The 17,418-nt window shown below is 45.6% G+C and overlaps 2 protein-coding genes across 2 annotated transcripts; one reads left to right on the forward strand and one right to left on the reverse strand.

The window, feature by feature from the left end:
* Positions 1–4,210: 4,210 nt before the first annotated feature.
* LOC136497567 (protein RKD5-like) lies at positions 4,211–10,296 on the reverse strand. Its single transcript, XM_066493406.1, has 5 exons — positions 10,069–10,296; positions 9,673–9,961; positions 9,299–9,492; positions 4,713–4,936; positions 4,211–4,595 (listed from the first exon to the last, which is right to left on the reverse strand). Exons 1-5 carry the CDS (start codon positions 10,127–10,129, stop codon positions 4,350–4,352), a joined length of 1,014 nt encoding a protein of 337 aa, XP_066349503.1. The 5' UTR covers positions 10,130–10,296; the 3' UTR covers positions 4,211–4,349.
* A 3,603-nt stretch (positions 10,297–13,899) lies between these two features.
* Positions 13,900–17,383, forward strand: LOC136497129 (uncharacterized). The gene is made up of 5 exons (XM_066492915.1): positions 13,900–14,707; positions 14,813–15,008; positions 15,421–15,622; positions 16,750–16,946; positions 17,031–17,383. Exons 1-5 carry the CDS (start codon positions 14,625–14,627, stop codon positions 17,172–17,174), a joined length of 822 nt encoding a protein of 273 aa, XP_066349012.1. The 5' UTR covers positions 13,900–14,624; the 3' UTR covers positions 17,175–17,383.
* The last annotated feature ends 35 nt before the right edge of the window (positions 17,384–17,418 follow it).

The following is a 17,418-nucleotide window of genomic DNA, read 5'->3' on the forward strand; positions in this document are numbered from 1 at the left end:
GCCAAGGATCATTATCAACTAATGACTCAAGGTCACCACTCAATCCAAAATTTCAAACAAAACCTAAATTATTAAAGGTTACTATTTGCTTTTATGAATTAATTATTTAATTCAAAATTATGAAATAAATCAACTTATTCTAATTGAGCTCAAAATTTTAGTAAAGATTCATCACATGATAAGTAAGTGGCAAAACAAATTTCATAATTTTTTTGGATAATTAATTGAGCCTAGAAAAATCATGGAAATCCATTTATTAATTAATTGAGCAATTTGTATAACATTCAAAAAGTACTGTAAATCAATATTTCATATTTTTCCTAAATAATATTCATCACAGAGAGGTTACACAAAAATTTTCATAATTTTTGGAGCTCTAAATAGATCTACACAAAAATAACAAAAATAGACACTATTCATTCAATTCTGAAAAACAGAAAATTCATTTTGAACTACACAGTCGCTGACATACGAGACCCACTTGTCATCTTCAACCTCCAGCTTTGACCCCGACGGCGACGGCGCTGATCGACGAAAACTCATCGACGGTGAGTCCAACAGCGACAGCAAATGTACCAAAACAATCACCAAAACTAGGCGCATCGACTGACGTCCCTACTTACACCAATTACGACCCTATACTAGTTCAACGCCAGCCATGGCGGACGCGACGGCTCGGCGACACGACACCGCCGATAGGAGACTGGTAGCAATCAAATTAATAGCTCAGGAAGCATCAGTAGCATACCCCAAACTTGTTGAAACAAAGAATGAGACCGGAGAAGCAACGGCGACACGGGTCGACGTTCACGATGATCGTGGCGGAGCAAAGCTCGTCGGTGACGGTGTTCCGGTGACTGCAGTGGTCAAAACGACCAAGAAACAATGGATTAAGCACCACGGCATCGAGACGGAGCCGTAGGTACATTGATCAAGGGCAACGGCTCACCGGAGGACGATGGCCACGGAGATACGCCTGCGACGGAGAGGTTACCGGCCGCGAGGAAGAAGAGTTCGCACCGCGGGTTCCCGACGAAATCAGACAACCCAAGCTGGCTGGATGGATGCGCAAGGAGTAGGCGAAACTACTAGGCGCTTTGCTGCGACAGCGGAGCACTACAGCGATGGTGGGAGCTCGCCGGAGATGAGCAAGGCGACGGGAAAAACAGAGCAGCGAAATGAAGGTTGACGACGGCGTCTGATCTTTATAGCGTGCCCAGGAGAGCGAGGAGACGACATGCAGTGACCTTCACCGCGCCAGCACAAAGCCAAGGGCGGCCACAGGCGCGTCTGGAAGACTGGAGAAGGACGCCGGCGGTGGGGCGGTGGTCGTGGTACTGTTTACAAGAATTACAGAATTGCCACCCGGTTTAAAATTCAAATTACTCCTGAATTTGTATAACAACTCAAAAATCTCCAAAAATAAAAGTTGCTCAAAATCCAAAGTTCTACAACTTTACTTTTATAACCATCCCCTAATTCAATCTACATTTTGAAATGAACTTTTGAATTCAAATAGGGGATATTTAGGGAATTACGCCTTTTTAAATTACTTCAAATTTTTCATAACAACTTTGAAAACTGCAAAAACAAACTTTGTATAACTTGACAAGCTCTACACTTTTGCTTTTAGGCTCAACCCTAAAATGTACTTAGATTTTGAAATGAGTTTTCAGGGTAGGATTTAAATACTGAAAATCAGGGTTTTTCATAAAAATTCAAAATCCAAACAAACTTTGAACTTGAGTCAAACAATACAATTCAACACATACCACATAAATGTAAACTTGTTTTAGTGTATGCATATCAACATTTTCACTAAATGCCAAATGCTTTGCAATGCATATGATGACATAGCATGTTTTAGTTTTTAAACACCCGAGGTGTTACACTTAGGGGGCATACGCACTAATTACGTTCAAGACCATATCACCAATGACAAGCTTGACTAAGATAATCCTATCTCATTGCCTTCTCACTTCCACCACACTATTCTTGAGGCTCTTATCAATCAAAACTCCTACTCCATTTCTATTTGCCACTGTCCCTGTGTACCAAAGCTTGAAACCTGTATTGTCCACCTCCTTCGCCTTCTGACCCTTCCATTTAGTCTCTTGAGCGCATAATATATTTACACGCCTCCTAGTCGCGGTATCAACTAATTCTGTTAACTTACCTGTAAGACCCCGTTCGACTGACAGAATCTTGGCTGAAATTGGCTGGTTGTGTGAGAGAGAAACACTGTTTGGCTGGATGGATGAATAGTGTCATGTGAGGGGAGATCAGCCAGCCGGCTGGTCTTATAAGACCAGCGAACATCCCCTAAGCGACCCTACATTCCAACTGCCTAAATGGATCCTAGTTGGTTCGACTAGCTTCCTTACCCTTCGCACCCGTCGAATCAGATGTGAAGACCCTTGCTCATTTTTCACTACACCCGGGCACCGATGTAGTGCGCCACTAAGGATGCGACGACCCGATCCTTGATTACTTAACACCGTGCCCAAATCGCGACACGTCGCGTCACGGGGGTGACGACCCGGCCCTTGCTCATTTAACACCATACCCGGGTTCCGATATGGCGCGTCGCTAAGAGGGTTACGCCCCCAACGATTTTCTTTCAGGTTTCATCTCCATTAGAATGGCTAGATTTAACGTTAGCTCGCCACGCCTAACATAACCCTCCTCCTTTATCAGGGCTTGGGACCTGCTATGTTGAGACAACATAGGCGGAGTTATAGGATAGTATATATATAGTATTACTATATGGTACCTGGGTACCAAATAGCTATTCAGTACCCAGCACCACCACCGTACATGCTATCAGGCCCACCCTTTCGTTCAGCCTCCCAGGCCCGGCCTAGCCTTTTTTTTTCCTTGCCGAGCTCCTGGCCAGCCGATGTCTTAAGGTTCCACCCACGTTCTTTGCAGTTGTTTCTATTCCAATCCACATCTGCTCAGCCGACGCCGCCGGCACCGGCGCTGCCCCCGCCCCTTGCCTCACCGGTTCGGTGTTTCGGATCTCGGCGGCGGCAGCTCTCAGCGCCAGCTCCTCCTCCAGCACCTTCTCGCCATCGCGCTCGCCCGCGAGCGGATCAGGCGTCGCGGCGAGGCGGACCGCGGACGTGGCCCCGAAGGAGCGGAGGTGTCTTGCCCTTCCGGCGACGATCGCTGCTGCTGGCAACAACCATCGCGTCAGTTGCACTCGCGCTTCCGCTCTACCTCGGCCTCGACCTACCCGAGGCTACGCCTACGCATTCCTACGCCGCCAACCCGGACACCGTCGTCGAGGTGAGTGGCCTCGCCTTTGCACCTCCTCATCTGTGTTTTAATTTTTGTGTTCGTGCAGGATTTGGAAGTGTTGCGCGTTTCGGATTGGGGAACGGTGGACTCGGTGCTTAACTGATTTCCTCACCACCGTCGTGCTTAGTAAATTGGACGGGTGATATGACTGTTTAGCCCATTTGTGGATAGATAACCTATGGGTCAGTGATCAAGTTGACGCATGAGAGGACCAAGTTTTTGCTGCATTCACGATGTGCCCTATGGATTTTGCAGCAGCCAGCTGTCGGTCACCAGCTTCCCCAATGTCGACGACGCCAATAGCTATTGGGATGTTTGTCTCCTACTATTGACTCATCAAATCAATATGATCATTTGCATACCAGCTGGAGCCTTATTATATCCGTTCTTTTTCTGCAAGAGAGCAGCAGCTCCATTGCATTCAAATTCTAGCATTCATGTTATATAGAGTTTTTTCATCACTTAGCCACGGCCAGCTGTTGCTCTTTCAGCTCTCTGTATGGTAGAATGCTTTTGTGCACTTGACAGATGTGTTGACTTATTATGTATTATTTATGCTTGTTGATAAATTTGCTCAGTCTATTGCTTGTCCGGCCAAAAGCGGAAATTAACTTTTGCAGTTTGGACACACGTCGTGGAACGGCGTCGTGGCGCCGCGTGAACTTTCTGTCAAATTTCCTGCAGCATGGTGTCTGTCAAAATGACCAAAATGACGTGATAAACTGCTCAACTTCCGTGGTTTCAGCCTTTCAGGACTTAAGGTCTTTCACCATCAGCATCAGGCATGGGCGACATTCTTGCATGGATGCGCTTAAATTGTAAGGTTAACTCGTAACACCAGCATCCAACCATGCTATGTTCAGTTCTCCACTCAGTTCAGTTCGCCCCAGCAGATTAGGCACCAGCAGAACAAAGCAAAGTTTATGAAGAGAGCGACTACCAGCTACCATATAAACTGGCGATGCACATGGAACGATTATCCCTTTACAACCAGGTTCATTCAGCCATATCTTTTTACACCAGCTATTATCAGCTAAAGAGAAATGCTAATCCATATCGAAATCCATATCATCCATGACTGAACTTTTGGCCCTATATCTCCTCTTGAAAACTTCTTCCCTGAACAGCTTGGTTTCAGCCATCAGGTCCATGGTCGGTTTCTGCTGTATGGTTTCCTTCTCGCTCTCCAGCATGCTCTTCCGCTTTGTGAGGGCGTTTATCGCAGCAGCCAGCCTGTCCTTCTGCAGCTGCTTCTCCTCCTCCTCCTCCTCCTCCTCTCTCGCCAGCACGTACTGTTCAACAAAATATGAGTTGTGTTGGCATCAACAAGTTACAGCTGCATCAAATTGTGACGGTCGTTCCCTGGAAAATTCACAAGGGAAGCGAAACAGAAATACCATCAGGTTTACCTCAAGGTCATGAATGAGGGAGTCAAGTGACTTGATTTTCCGGTGAGGCCAACGAGGTATCCCATATTGTCGGCATTTCCTCTTCAGTATGCTGACCCCAATCTTGAGAGTCTTTGATGCATCTCGGATTGGAAGATGGAAGTACTGAGCTATATCAACTAAAGTAATGCTATCTATATGCTTCCGGTTGGCTCTTGTATGCTTCTGAACTGGTGGTGCAAGTTCTGCATATACCACACATATTATTAAACATTCAAGAAGCAAAAGAGGAGACATGAGTAATGAATATAAATCAAACAAAATGTGTCATGCGCCCAATATGGACCCCTGATGACGGCTTAGCGGGCCAAGCGAGGCCCAGCGCAGGGCAATGGCCGGCCTGCGGTGCCTCCGGCGCATGGCCAGGGGAGGGCGCGGCGCGGCCAGGGCAAGCCGCCACCACCCGGGGAAAATCCCGGCACTAAGGATGGATTAGAATAAAATAAGAAAAATAATAAGAGATTTGCTTAGGAAAAATAGATTAAGATTTTTTTAGAAAAATAAATAGTTGCTTGTAATGAAAGCAGTCCAGATCTATAATGACTCCTTCCATAAATTTAGATTGCTTGAGAGTAAGTACGATAGGGACTATAAATATAGGGGCATTGTAACCATTCAAAGCAAGCAAAGAAATAATCTACACCCATATCCCCTTCTCTCTCCTGCGCCGCCGCCCCTTCCTCCTCTCTCTCTCGCTCGCGCCGCACCCCTGCCCTAGCGCCGCCGCCTCCCACCAGCCACACCGCCACCCCTGCACCCGCCGCCTCCCTGCCGCACGCCACCCCAGCCCTAGCCGCCGCCCCCTAGCCGGCAACCCCGACCAAGCCGGTGACATAATGACAACTCAAACTTCCAAAGGCACTATACTTTTTTATATTATTAATTTGTTCTTGAAATTTTATACTTTTATTTACCAGCGGAGGATTAAAAAAGGTAAATTGTAGAAAACCAGCAGTAATATCTGTAAGAATGGGCCTTCAATATAAATTGGGGGTAAAACAACTTTTTCCTCGAAACAAGAGTAAACAGGTAAGTTCTGTGAATAGCAACAACTAACCATTACATATTAAATTACTATTATACAGATCTCATGGCTCATGAGCCCATAAAAGTACATAATACTAACAAAATGCCACAACTAACCAATTTCAGAGATTGAGAACCAAAAAAAAGTTTGCTGAATTTTAGCATATCTTCATGTTAACCTTTTATTTTGTTATAACACAAGGACATCCTAAAGTAAATTGCCAAGAAGATACAGTTGTATGATATCCAACTACTGAGTTCTCTTTGCACTCTTTCTTAGTCTAAATGAAGAAAAGGCTCCAAACAAGATGTGTGGTTGTGCCAATTTCGAATCATATACCATCTGTGCCAACTTAGTTCCTCATACGAGCAGGGATGGTTAGAACACAGTATTTTTTTAGGGAAACTTACAGGTGGACTGTCTTCTCATTCAAGCTGGGTAAGAATATTTACAGTGTGTCATGGTGAGAGGAGACAAGACACAGAAAACAAAAAAGTAAAGAGAAACAAGGAAAAAACTGAAATCCAGTACAACACTATGTTAACCAGCCAAAGCTGTTTATCAAGATTTCTGCTTCTATTTATCCATAGGTAGCTACAATAAAGTGATGTTTTGCTGAATTATCAAAATAACTATTTCTATGTTAATTCTTATTTTGAGCAACATGGCATGGGGCACTGCCTATTAATTACAAGAAAAGAGTTGTATATCAGAGATTGAGAGCCCCTAATGGCCTAACAAGCAGGTTAGGAGCTTTACATCAAAATATATTCATAACATCAAAGATCTGTGCACAATTCTTGCTGATAAAAAGTCCTGATGGATAAGCTCTTTACATATGTTCCACCTAGTATACATGGCAATCTGAATTGTCCATCCTGTGCCTAGAGAAACTGTGGATTGTGATTATTCAAGTATTGCAAATGCATCCATTGTGCTCATTTGCCAATTTGCCATACCTCTTTGGAGCAATGTTTTTCAATCGGCTTATCGTCCCTAATCGGTCTAGGTACCGATCAGGACGATTAATCGTCGATCAGGACGATTAATTGACCTCTGATCGGTCTAATCGTCCATATAATCGTCCAGCATATAGCAGGACTATATATCATATATGTATGGTATATATACCATATACTATATATGTATATAGTAGACATCGAGCATCAAGACTATATTTCTAGTCAGCAGCTGCACACAGCTGACGGCTGGAGTGGGAGTGAGGACTGAGGAGAGAAAGAGTGGGGGTGAGGTATATAAGAGAAACCCTAATGGGCCTGGCCCAAATAAATATGGCCCAATAATCTGAAGCAGCCCATCTACCTATTTAGTGCTGATCGGCCAAGAGACCTAATCGGACGATTAATCGGGCGATCAGGTTTCTGATCGCTCTGATCGAATCGGAGGGCCTAATCGAGTGCTAAGTACCGATAAGGACGATTAATCGCGATTAATCGGACGATCAGAAAACATTGCTTTGGAGGACGGGTTACCAATTAGGTTCACCCTCACATTTTTATTAATCTATCTAATCTTTCCTTTAATTAACTGTAGTGTTGATGGCCTATCGACATAACAGGAATAATTGTGAATCCTTTGCCATGATACTTCAACATGCCATGCAAACAGTGTACCAATATTAGGAAGACAACAATATGGCCATGCTGTCGGCTAGTTACGGGTCCTCGTACTGGTCGGCCTTTGGGGCATCTTCTCAACCCTGTGGAAGGTTGAGTCTCCTTCTTAATACAATGCCTTGGGAGAGGTCATTTCCCTAGGGGTAGAGTTATTTTACGAGGACAATGATATATTGGACTCGCAAATTTATATTGCTGACACCCTCTACCAGTCTAGCTCCATGTTTTCCCTGCTGCACACCTAAACCCATGATCAAACACCACTTCAGTCTAATGATAATGCTAAATTCCTCCGAAGGCACTTCTAACTTGCCAAGTCTCCAATTTTTTTTTTCGAGAACGTGCGTAGCACGTATTTCATTAAGAAAAAGTCTCCAATTGTTGTTAGTGTCAACCAACTATCTGCCCATCCCCCAACTATCGAGTTATACAATATAGGGCGTCTTTTTTTGCAATAATTCTAATTATTGGGTTACCAATGATAATACCTTGATTGATCATGTCATTTGGCACAGCTAGTGACTGTTTGACCAATGTCCAAGACTCCAACTCATTTGGAGTACATGCAAGAAGCTCCATCTTTGTTAATTTTACAGGGGAAATTCAAACTTTGCAAGAAATGTGGCCCCAAATAGGGGGAAAGGTATGTGTTAACTGATTGGTGGCATTTAAAAGAAAAATGAAAGCACCACACAAACTGCAGATACTAGCAATCACTGACACAAACTGATTCAGGTGCGGGTACCCAACCTGGCATCTGGACAAGTCAAATAGGACATGGAATCCGACAAATGTGTTAGAAATTTAGAATCTAACACTGATGGAAGTATTCCTTGCACATTCAGTAGTCTAGTGTCGAGCCTGTTAAGAGTCAGTCTTTGAGTTTTCAGTTCAGGTTTGTTAGCAGTTGGCTGGTCTCTACGGAGTTAGTGAGCCAGTTGCTTAGAGGAGTTGTGAGCTACAATCTAGGGCCACTTTGGCCAGCCTTTATTGTAATCCTCCATTATAAATAAGAGGCAACATAAACAGAAAAGCTGCAATCTTGCAGGGCCAATCATATTGGTGACAGCGACAACAGTGAGTTGAGAGAGGCTTAGGCCATGTACAACCAGTGACGGAGCTTGGATAGGAAAATAAAGGGGGCCAAGTCTGACAGAAATACGAACAGAGAAGAGGGGGGGGGGGGGGGGGGGGGGGGGGGGGGGGAGGAATGGCCCTAACTAATCTCCGCCACGTGTACAACCCATCGCTTGGGTGGGACGCTTGCAGACAGCTGCTGTTTTTACATGCCATGGTGGAAGTCACCAGGAGTGCTTGCTGCGGAGCTGCTGCCTGCTTAAGCATCGATGCCTAAGGCTCGTCTAGTGTGAAAAGTGACAGTTTCAACCTGAACAACTGAATATTAGCATGGAAAATTAGTTAATCCCATTGAATATAAAGGCTTTAGGCAATATATACTTCTATTATTCACTCTCTTTATTAAGGCTTTAAGCATCCTTCCATTGTCCATGCCCTCACAAACACACCTCAAATGCGGTTTTGAGTTAGACAAGTTTCACAATTCAATATATGCCAAATAAGATCTTGAACCGAGAAAAAAAGCACGAGAAATTTCTAAAATTGACATCCAATTCGTGAGCCTTTCAAGATTTGGCACCCTGACCCACATGTCAATAACTCAGATTGACCCCACATGTCATTGCGATATGAGTGCCAAATCTTGAAAGGCTTGTGAATTGGGTGTCAATTATCCACTTGAATTCCCTCCCAGGCGCAATAATCTGAGGTGTGGTTGTTTGACTCAGCAAACAAAAAATGAAACTTGTATACAGGTAACACTGGTTACAAGTTGATTTCCAAATTAAGGAAGAGAAAACAATCACCTTTGTCAGATTGAGAATCCCCATCCGAATCAGACTCCGATGCATCAGCCAGACCAGAAGTTTTCTCCTGCTCACCAGAACGGATGGGTTGCTCTTTTGAATTAACGAGCTGTGAGACCTTTTTCTCTTCCTGAAACCGAAACACCTTCAGCAGGTCGTTGTACAGGTTAGGCAGATACTGCAGCTGCGGGTTCCTGGAAGGACAAGATCGAAGGCTTCAGAGTTCAGAATCAATCATCAGTTCTACTTCCCCGAGAACAGAAACAAATTGTAAACTGAAAAGGCAAATCTTTCGGCCATCAAAGCATTTTGAGAAAGCAACGAACGCAGCATCCGTTTCGAGCTTATGTGAATTGTGATCTGATTGTTCATACACGAGGGGGGAGAGCACGGGCGGCGGCGGGGTGGACGGTGTGACGGCGGCGACGGAGTCGAATGCCACAATGCAAAGCCAGGTGTCCACGGTCTGTCCCTCGCGGAACACCGGCCGGGTCCGCCACCCCGCTGGCAGTATCCGCGGCGCGGCGGCGGGCAGGGCGACCTCGAGGCACGGTGGGAAGGAGAGGGAGAGGACGAACTGCCTCTCCACCCACCTCTCCCACCGGACCCACCCGCCGGTTTTCCTCCCGACCACCCTGTACCCGTGCACGCTCCTGTAGGCGGCTGCACGGACAAGAAAAGAAAAGGGCCACCCCGGGTCAGAGACACGCTCACACGTCGAGCCCCGGGAGGGAAACGATTGAGAAAGCGTGGCGGAGGCTGGCACCGACCGTGCTCGACGGTGCTCGCGAAGATGGCGAGAGCGGTGAGGGTGGAGACGGCGGTGTCCATGGGAGGAAGGTCTGGATGGTGGGGAAAGGTTGTGGAGATTTGACTGGCTAATTGAGGAATAGCTAGTACTGCTCTGAAAATTGGCTGCCGTGCAATTGCACTGGCTGTGGCTGGCGCCTGGCAGCAATTCAAGAAGGCAGGGGATTTCGATCGCGTTGGGTCCTTTCTCAAAGGGCCGGTGGGGAGAGGACAAAGAGGAAGGCGGGCTTTTGACGTGGAGTATGTAATGCCAGCACACTAGTTGTCATTTGGAAAGCTTGCGATGCAAGCTGCAAATCCTGCTGTGTTGTGCAGTGAACTGGTTATTACTGGCGTGACGTCCCTTCGACAAACGTGCATCAGAAGCAGCCATAAACTGAAATTTTGGGTTCTTGTGATGTGTTCGTGTATCCTGCAGTGCAGTTCACACTGCCGAGGCACCGAGCAGCCGAGCGCACGACAGAACAATCAGAGGTGCGCAACATTCACGCGGCAAGGAGATGTTTTACCACTGAACTACGCTCGCTACATTTGAACTACCCTGGGGCTTTTCTCGGTTTATCACGCCGCGTTCACACACTAGCCGCAATAATGCGATATATGACGGCACAACAAACCCAGAGCCCGAAGCCATAAAAACACATGCACAAATACACACACACACAGAGAGAGAGAGAGAGAGAGATTCCTCGTAAACCAGGGAGAAATGCAGTAATTACAAGTCACTGTTTATTTACTTTGTCAGAGCATATCTAAGAGTTCCCTAATTTTTTTTCTTAAAAACTTATAGTTTGGCAACTCTAAAAAAATGTTAAAAGAGAAAAAGATAGTCATCTCCCAGAGTTTTTAATAAATGTCATTAAAAAATCAAATTTGAGGCCTGCATCTCATACCACCACCACCAACACGACGTCGAGATGAGCGGTGGTGGCGAGGCCTTCTTCCACTGCCTGGACCGCGTGCCTTCCGGCCTGCACCTCGAGGCCGACTTCCCTTCCAATGACGAGCAACCAGACGAGCGTGCTAGGGCTGGAGGAGATCGAGAAGTTCATCGGCAACACCCCGATCATGAAGCTCATGCGGCGTGGCACGAGCCAGCACCAGCCCCCGCCGCTGCCCGCCGGCGGCGGCGTGCCGCCCAAGGCCGACAAGGTCGCCGGGAGCAAGAAGAAGGGCGGCTAGCTCAAGAACATCAAGTTCGTGGCCATAGGGTTCGTGCAGGACAAGGAAACCAACACCAAGTCGGGCGTCGCGTCCACGGCTGCGGCCGTGCCCAAGTCGGTCTCCACCAGCAATGCCTCTGCGGGGGCCGCGCCGCCGGCCACGGCGTCCGAGCGGCTCAAGGTGCACCAGTACGGTAAGTCGAGCAAGGAGCTCACCGGGCTCTACATGTGCCATCTGGAGCATCAAGTTCAGCGCGGACGGGAAGAGGCTGGCCAGCGCCGGCGAGGACAACGTGGTGCGCGTGTGGCAGGTGGTGGAGACCAGCACCCCGCTGTGCTCGCTCGCGGGGGACGGATACGCGAGACGGGAGCAGCGCGTAAAGTTACGCGGAAGGGAGAGGAATTTCCCAAGTCCTAAAAGATTAGGAGTAAATATTAGGAGTTGTTGGAAAGAGGTTTTTCCCCATCTTTCTAAAAAACAAGGATTAGGAGAATGTTTATGGAACTCTTGGAGATGCTCTTATTGTCGAGTCCACTTGCGTGCATCCATCGCTGCCAGCCAAAGCATCCCACAACGCAGCCTCTTGATTTCTTCCCAAAATCTTATCGGGCGTGCGTGCGCGTCGCTAGAACCGAGGAAGAAGGGGGCGGGAGCGGGGGCAGAGGCAGGCGGTGGGCAGAACGGCCAGCGACAAGGTCACCATGGCCGGGGCGGTGGCCGGGACACCAACGGCGGCTAAGATTTCAGTATTTGCGACCATCCATGGCTGGCGGCATTACAAGGAGGGGCCCGGCGGCGATGGTCGGCTAGGCTGCAGTGGCGGGTTGAGGGGCGATGAGCGAGGCGGCGACGCCGCCGCTGAGTGGGCGGAGGGAGACAACCGGATTGGCGGTGCCGACGGCGAGGGCGAGGAGTCGCTGGTGAACTTCTGGATTGGGATTAGTGAAGGGCGGGATCATCTGATGGGGGTGGTAGGTGGGCGGTGAGGTCATCGGTGAGGTTGCCGACAGCCTAGGTGGCGGTTGAGGCGGCGGGCGGGAGGAGGAAGATGGGTACGGAGGGAGAGAGAGAGAGGAGGAGGAAGACGAGATGAAGAAGACATGTGCGCCACTATCCCTACTGGCGTTCACGCGTGACGAGGATCGCTTCATGCTTGGTGTATACTCGTATGTGCTCCTAACACAAGATGTATGCCTCTTCATGCTTGGTGTATACTCTCGTATATGCTCCTAACACAAGATGTATGCCACGCATGACAGCATGAACTCATTCATCACTAGAGAATGCATCGGATAAATTTGGTGCACCATAAAAGCCATTGATTGCTACTTTATGGATTCCAAGTTCTTGGGTTAAACATGCCTAAAATAGTTAATTTCCTCGTATACTTTAGATTTACCCGTGAAAATAGGGTGCAATATTCTTGGAGTGAATGGGACAGCGTCCCGTTATTTATCTCGCATAGCTAATATAATATGCTATGTCTTCATGATTAATGACCCACAATTCGATATTCAGCCAAAACCTCTAGCAATGAATAAGGTCAATAAGGTCAGTCTCAGTAGATAGTTTTATAGTGTTGTTTCCAAGACAATGAAACTTGCATGAAACATCCACTCTCAATGCAAAAGTTTTATTCTATAGTTTCATAGACATTTAATCTCATGACTCATAGATAGTTGATGATCGTGCCAAGAGAATTTCATCTCATTTATTCTCTCTTTTCTTAAATACACTGCCATGTCAAAAAAATACCTATGTGATAACATATTTAATACAAATGAAACTCACATAAAACTCCCACCGAGACTGACCTAATTCCCATGATACATGTATACAAATACGAACAACGTCTAAGAAATTGGACATTGTAATAAAGCAAGCAGAAATTAAACAACACTCTGATACGTATAGTTGTATACTACTACCTCTCGTTCTATTTTATCTGACACACATGTATATCAAGATTCATACTTTAAAAACTTTGACCGATAATTAGGCTAATAATTTTTAACTATTATAATACAAACTTTATATGATTAGATTTGTAAGGAATTATACTATCCAATGATTATAATTTTATAAGCATAAATAATATAATATAAAAGTAAATGAATGGTCAAAGTGTAATGTAGGAGACCATGTCATTCTAACTTGCGTAAGATAAAATGGAATGGGGGAGTACTTAATAGGGGTAAAATCAATTGAGGAAACTACAGCAGGCAACAGTGCAGATGTTGATCTAGCGTATGCTTATAAAGATATTTTCATGAGGATAACTTACCAAAGGTAGCTTGTTTTCCTCGACAACCGTAGAAGTTTGAATGTGTTGTGCCCATCAACATAGTACCATGTTTTTTAAATCACTTCGCTGAGGAGCCTGGAAACAGACAACTTGGTCACATTCAAAGAAATCAACTTAATAATCTTTACAAAGCAAAACAGGAAAGAAGGTTTAAGAGAGAGAGGCAGCTTTGCTCATCTCCTCATCTTCAGCTCAGATTTTCCACAACCTTAAATGAGGAGAAAACAAACTACCAGTCATTTCTGTCCAATGAGTTCTTTTGATGGACTGAGAGGAAAGGCAAATCAGGGAAACAACTTTGAGGGGAAATTCAGATATCTTTTCAGGATTCAGTTATAGCTTGTATCGCTTAGGAACTGCTTGCATGTTGGAATTGGCTCCATTTGCATTAGAGGAGCGAGGAATCTGACCCAGCAGTTCAGTATAATCATCAAATTGAATGCTTCCTTGAATTTATTCAGTGTTCTACATCGTGTGACACCAGTATTCATTCAGCTTCCACTTAACCATCATTGCCTAACTCCCATCCCAAGTGGAACCCAGTCTCGAGCAGTTACTTTTGTAGCACCAGCTTTTAACTCAATAGTATAAAAAACAATACTAGCTGTAGTACATTCAAATTCGAGCGCCCAGAAGCTGAGAATTTCGGAGCACGACCGCCCTCTGCGTCATTCTATCGAACAGCTTGCGCGCGCCCCTTCGACCTAGAGGCAGAGAGGTACACCGTGGATGCACACACCCAATTACGTATCCGGTACCACTGGCGCATAGCCTACGCAACTTCGCTTCTCCTTCTTCCGGCTGGGATACACAGTCCCCACTGTTCTCAGCCGATTCACCACAACTACAGATACATCCGAAATTACGAACTTTTTTCAGGGACCTTTCTGCAAATACAGTAGCTGGCCGTCGCGGCGTCGCCGGTCGCCGTTCCTGCCCTCAGCCTACTCAACTACCGGCGGGCGCCACCGCCACCTCGCGCATAAGAGCTCCGACGATATTTCGATCCTCTTCGGACTTTTCCACCGCCCTGACCGCTGGTCAGCTATGTGCATCGCGGCATGGGCGTGGCAGTGCCACCCGACGCACCGCCTGCTTCTGCTCTTCAATCGCGACGAGTATCACTCCAGGTGCGCGCCCGGCCCCTCCCATCCAGCTCCGCGCCTTCACCTCCGCTTATTATGTCCGATGCATCTATCTCTCTACTAAGCCGAGGCACCCGCAAATTGGCCCAGGCAGACGCAGCCGGCGCAGTGGTGGGCGGCAGGGGAGGACAGCAAGGAAATCCTCGGAGGCAGGGACGAGGTCGGCGGGGGGACGTGGATGGGGTGCACGAGGGACGGTAAGGTCGCCTTCCTTACCAACGTGCGGGAACCCAGCTCGCTGATCGGGGCCCAGACCAGAGGACAGCTCCCGGTCAGGTTTCTACAGGTTCGACCTTGTCGGCTTTGCGATGAATTATTTTATATGATGGCATGGTTATAGAGGGATAAGGCTAAATTACTGTGTGATCATGCTATGCATATGCTGCGAGGAAACGAACGCTGCTTAAAATGTTCTGTGCCCGTAGCCAGTAGGCAACCTGGTGCCAATCTGTATGTGCAGACAATATCATTTGCAAAAGAAAAATGCAGAGGCATGGCTGTGTATAATGTTAGATCGGTTCGCAGTGAAGTTCCAGCATCCGTCTTTGGTAATCGAAGAAACTAGTCTGTGCCTTTGTAAAACGTTTTCTAGAATTACATACTGAGTAATCCATTTTGCTGCCTTCTATTTCAGCTTATGTTTCCCCCCGTGGCTTCCTTGTCTGTGTTAAGAAAACCTTTACTTTATTTGAATGTAGGGCAGCCATGGTCCATTGGAGTATGCCACAGAAATTGCAAAGGAAGCAAATCAGTACAATGGATTTAACCTTATATTGGCTGATGTGAACTCAGGGACCATGGTTTACATCTCTAATAGACCTGGAGGTGTTCCTGTGATTCAAACAGTTGCTCCTGGGCTTCATGTGCTTTCGAATGCTGCAATTGATTCCCCTTGGCCAAAGTAAGACATACATGGATTTTATAAAGATATTCTGAATGCTAGGAATGTGATTATTTTCGGAAGTTGTAATACACTTCAGAGTTGAGATTCAGTTTTTTAAAGAAAGCTAATGCCACAATACTTGTCTGGGTATGGCTGACAGCCCAGGTCTATTCGATGCCCCATCAGTCTTTTCTGGCAAAATTCCCATTAATTTTGTAGGTTTCAATGAAACACAAGAATGCTCATGTATCTTGCAATTTGCTGTGACGTGCTAGCTCTGCCTTCTTTATGCCATTCTATTGTTTCCTTATATGATTTCTGTTGCTGACTATTAGGTTATTTCATAGTAAATGCTCTTATGCTACTCATTGATGTTACAAGTCCATGATCGTCTGCTCTGTTTATAAATACTAGAAATATCTATTGCAGCCACGGGTCTATGTGTATTATCTTCGCTTTCTCTGAAGTCTGAAACTGAACAGATAAGAGTGCAGATTTGGTGCCCAAGGGGGCTGGCACCCTCATTAGCTAAAATACCATGTTGCAATGTTTCAAAACCCATCACAAAAATCCAGTATATAGTACACATAAAGTTAAGTATGGCCGCAACAATTCAGTTTGAAATTTATCCTAGATGCCAAGCAACAAAATAGACAGGCAATCATCCTTGCACTGTTCATCATGTGCTGACAGTGGCACTTCTGTTTTTTTAATCTCAGCATCAAAGATGGATTTCAATCTGAATTGTTGCGGATACACTTAACTTTAGGCGTACCACACACATGATTTTTGTGATGATTTTTGAAACATTGTAACATGGTGTTTTAGTCCTATAGCTAACGAGGGCGCCATATGATTTTTCAGCAGATAATTTGGTCAATTTAGTTGCATAGGTTTATTTATTGTGTTGGTTTAGTAGTTCTGGACTTTGTGAGTAATATGTAACACTCTGGGCAATATTAAGTGATAAGCCTGGTCTTGTTCATTTCATATGTGCTCTCCCTACTATTAAGTATTAAAATGTACAGATACCATTTTTTTTTTTGCTCTTCCAAGTAATTTTCGGACTAAGTTTCTTCCAATAATTTAAAGTCGAACAATTGTTGGACAGTGTTTTACTTGTGGCATTCATTTCTCACCCTGCAGGCAATGCGCTTAGGACAGAGTTTCAAAAGATATCTGGCAACACATGATGATGCAGAAGACTCTTTAAAACAGATGGTAGAAGAGTTGATGATGGATACCGCCAGGCCTGATAGATCTATGGTGCCTGACACCGGCGTCGACCCTGAGTGGGAGTACAAGCTAAGCTCAATATTCATTGACACTGCAAAGGAGCAGGCAAAAACCATGGCATTCAATATTTCGGTAGCTATCATTATTCTTTTAGGAATAAACTATATCCATCTTTCTTCTTGATTTCAGGCACGATATGGAACACGAAGCATGGTGGCGCTAGCAGCGAAATTGGAAGGTGAGGTAACATTCTATGAAAGGTACTTAGAGAACAGCTTGTGGAAGGAGAATCTCATAATGTTCCAGATGGAGAAGGCCCTCAATAGGACTTGAGAGAAACTTCAGAACACTCGCAAAGACTGATCGATTGCTTATTATTTTGCTGTCATTTATCTTTAAAGTCTATATCAAGGCATATACAAGAGCAGCATCTACTATTTTTTTAGAATTGTATAATATATGGCTACTATTGATGACCCTTTTGTGCAGATGTACAGTAATGTTTATCCAAATACAACAATAAGAATTGATTGCCTGTGCTATTCCCCCCTTGCCGCTGTATAGTTTTGAAGGACAT

Source organism: Miscanthus floridulus, chromosome 12, assembly GCF_019320115.1.
Source record: "Miscanthus floridulus cultivar M001 chromosome 12, ASM1932011v1, whole genome shotgun sequence".
Taxonomy (NCBI): Eukaryota; Viridiplantae; Streptophyta; class Magnoliopsida; order Poales; family Poaceae; genus Miscanthus; species Miscanthus floridulus.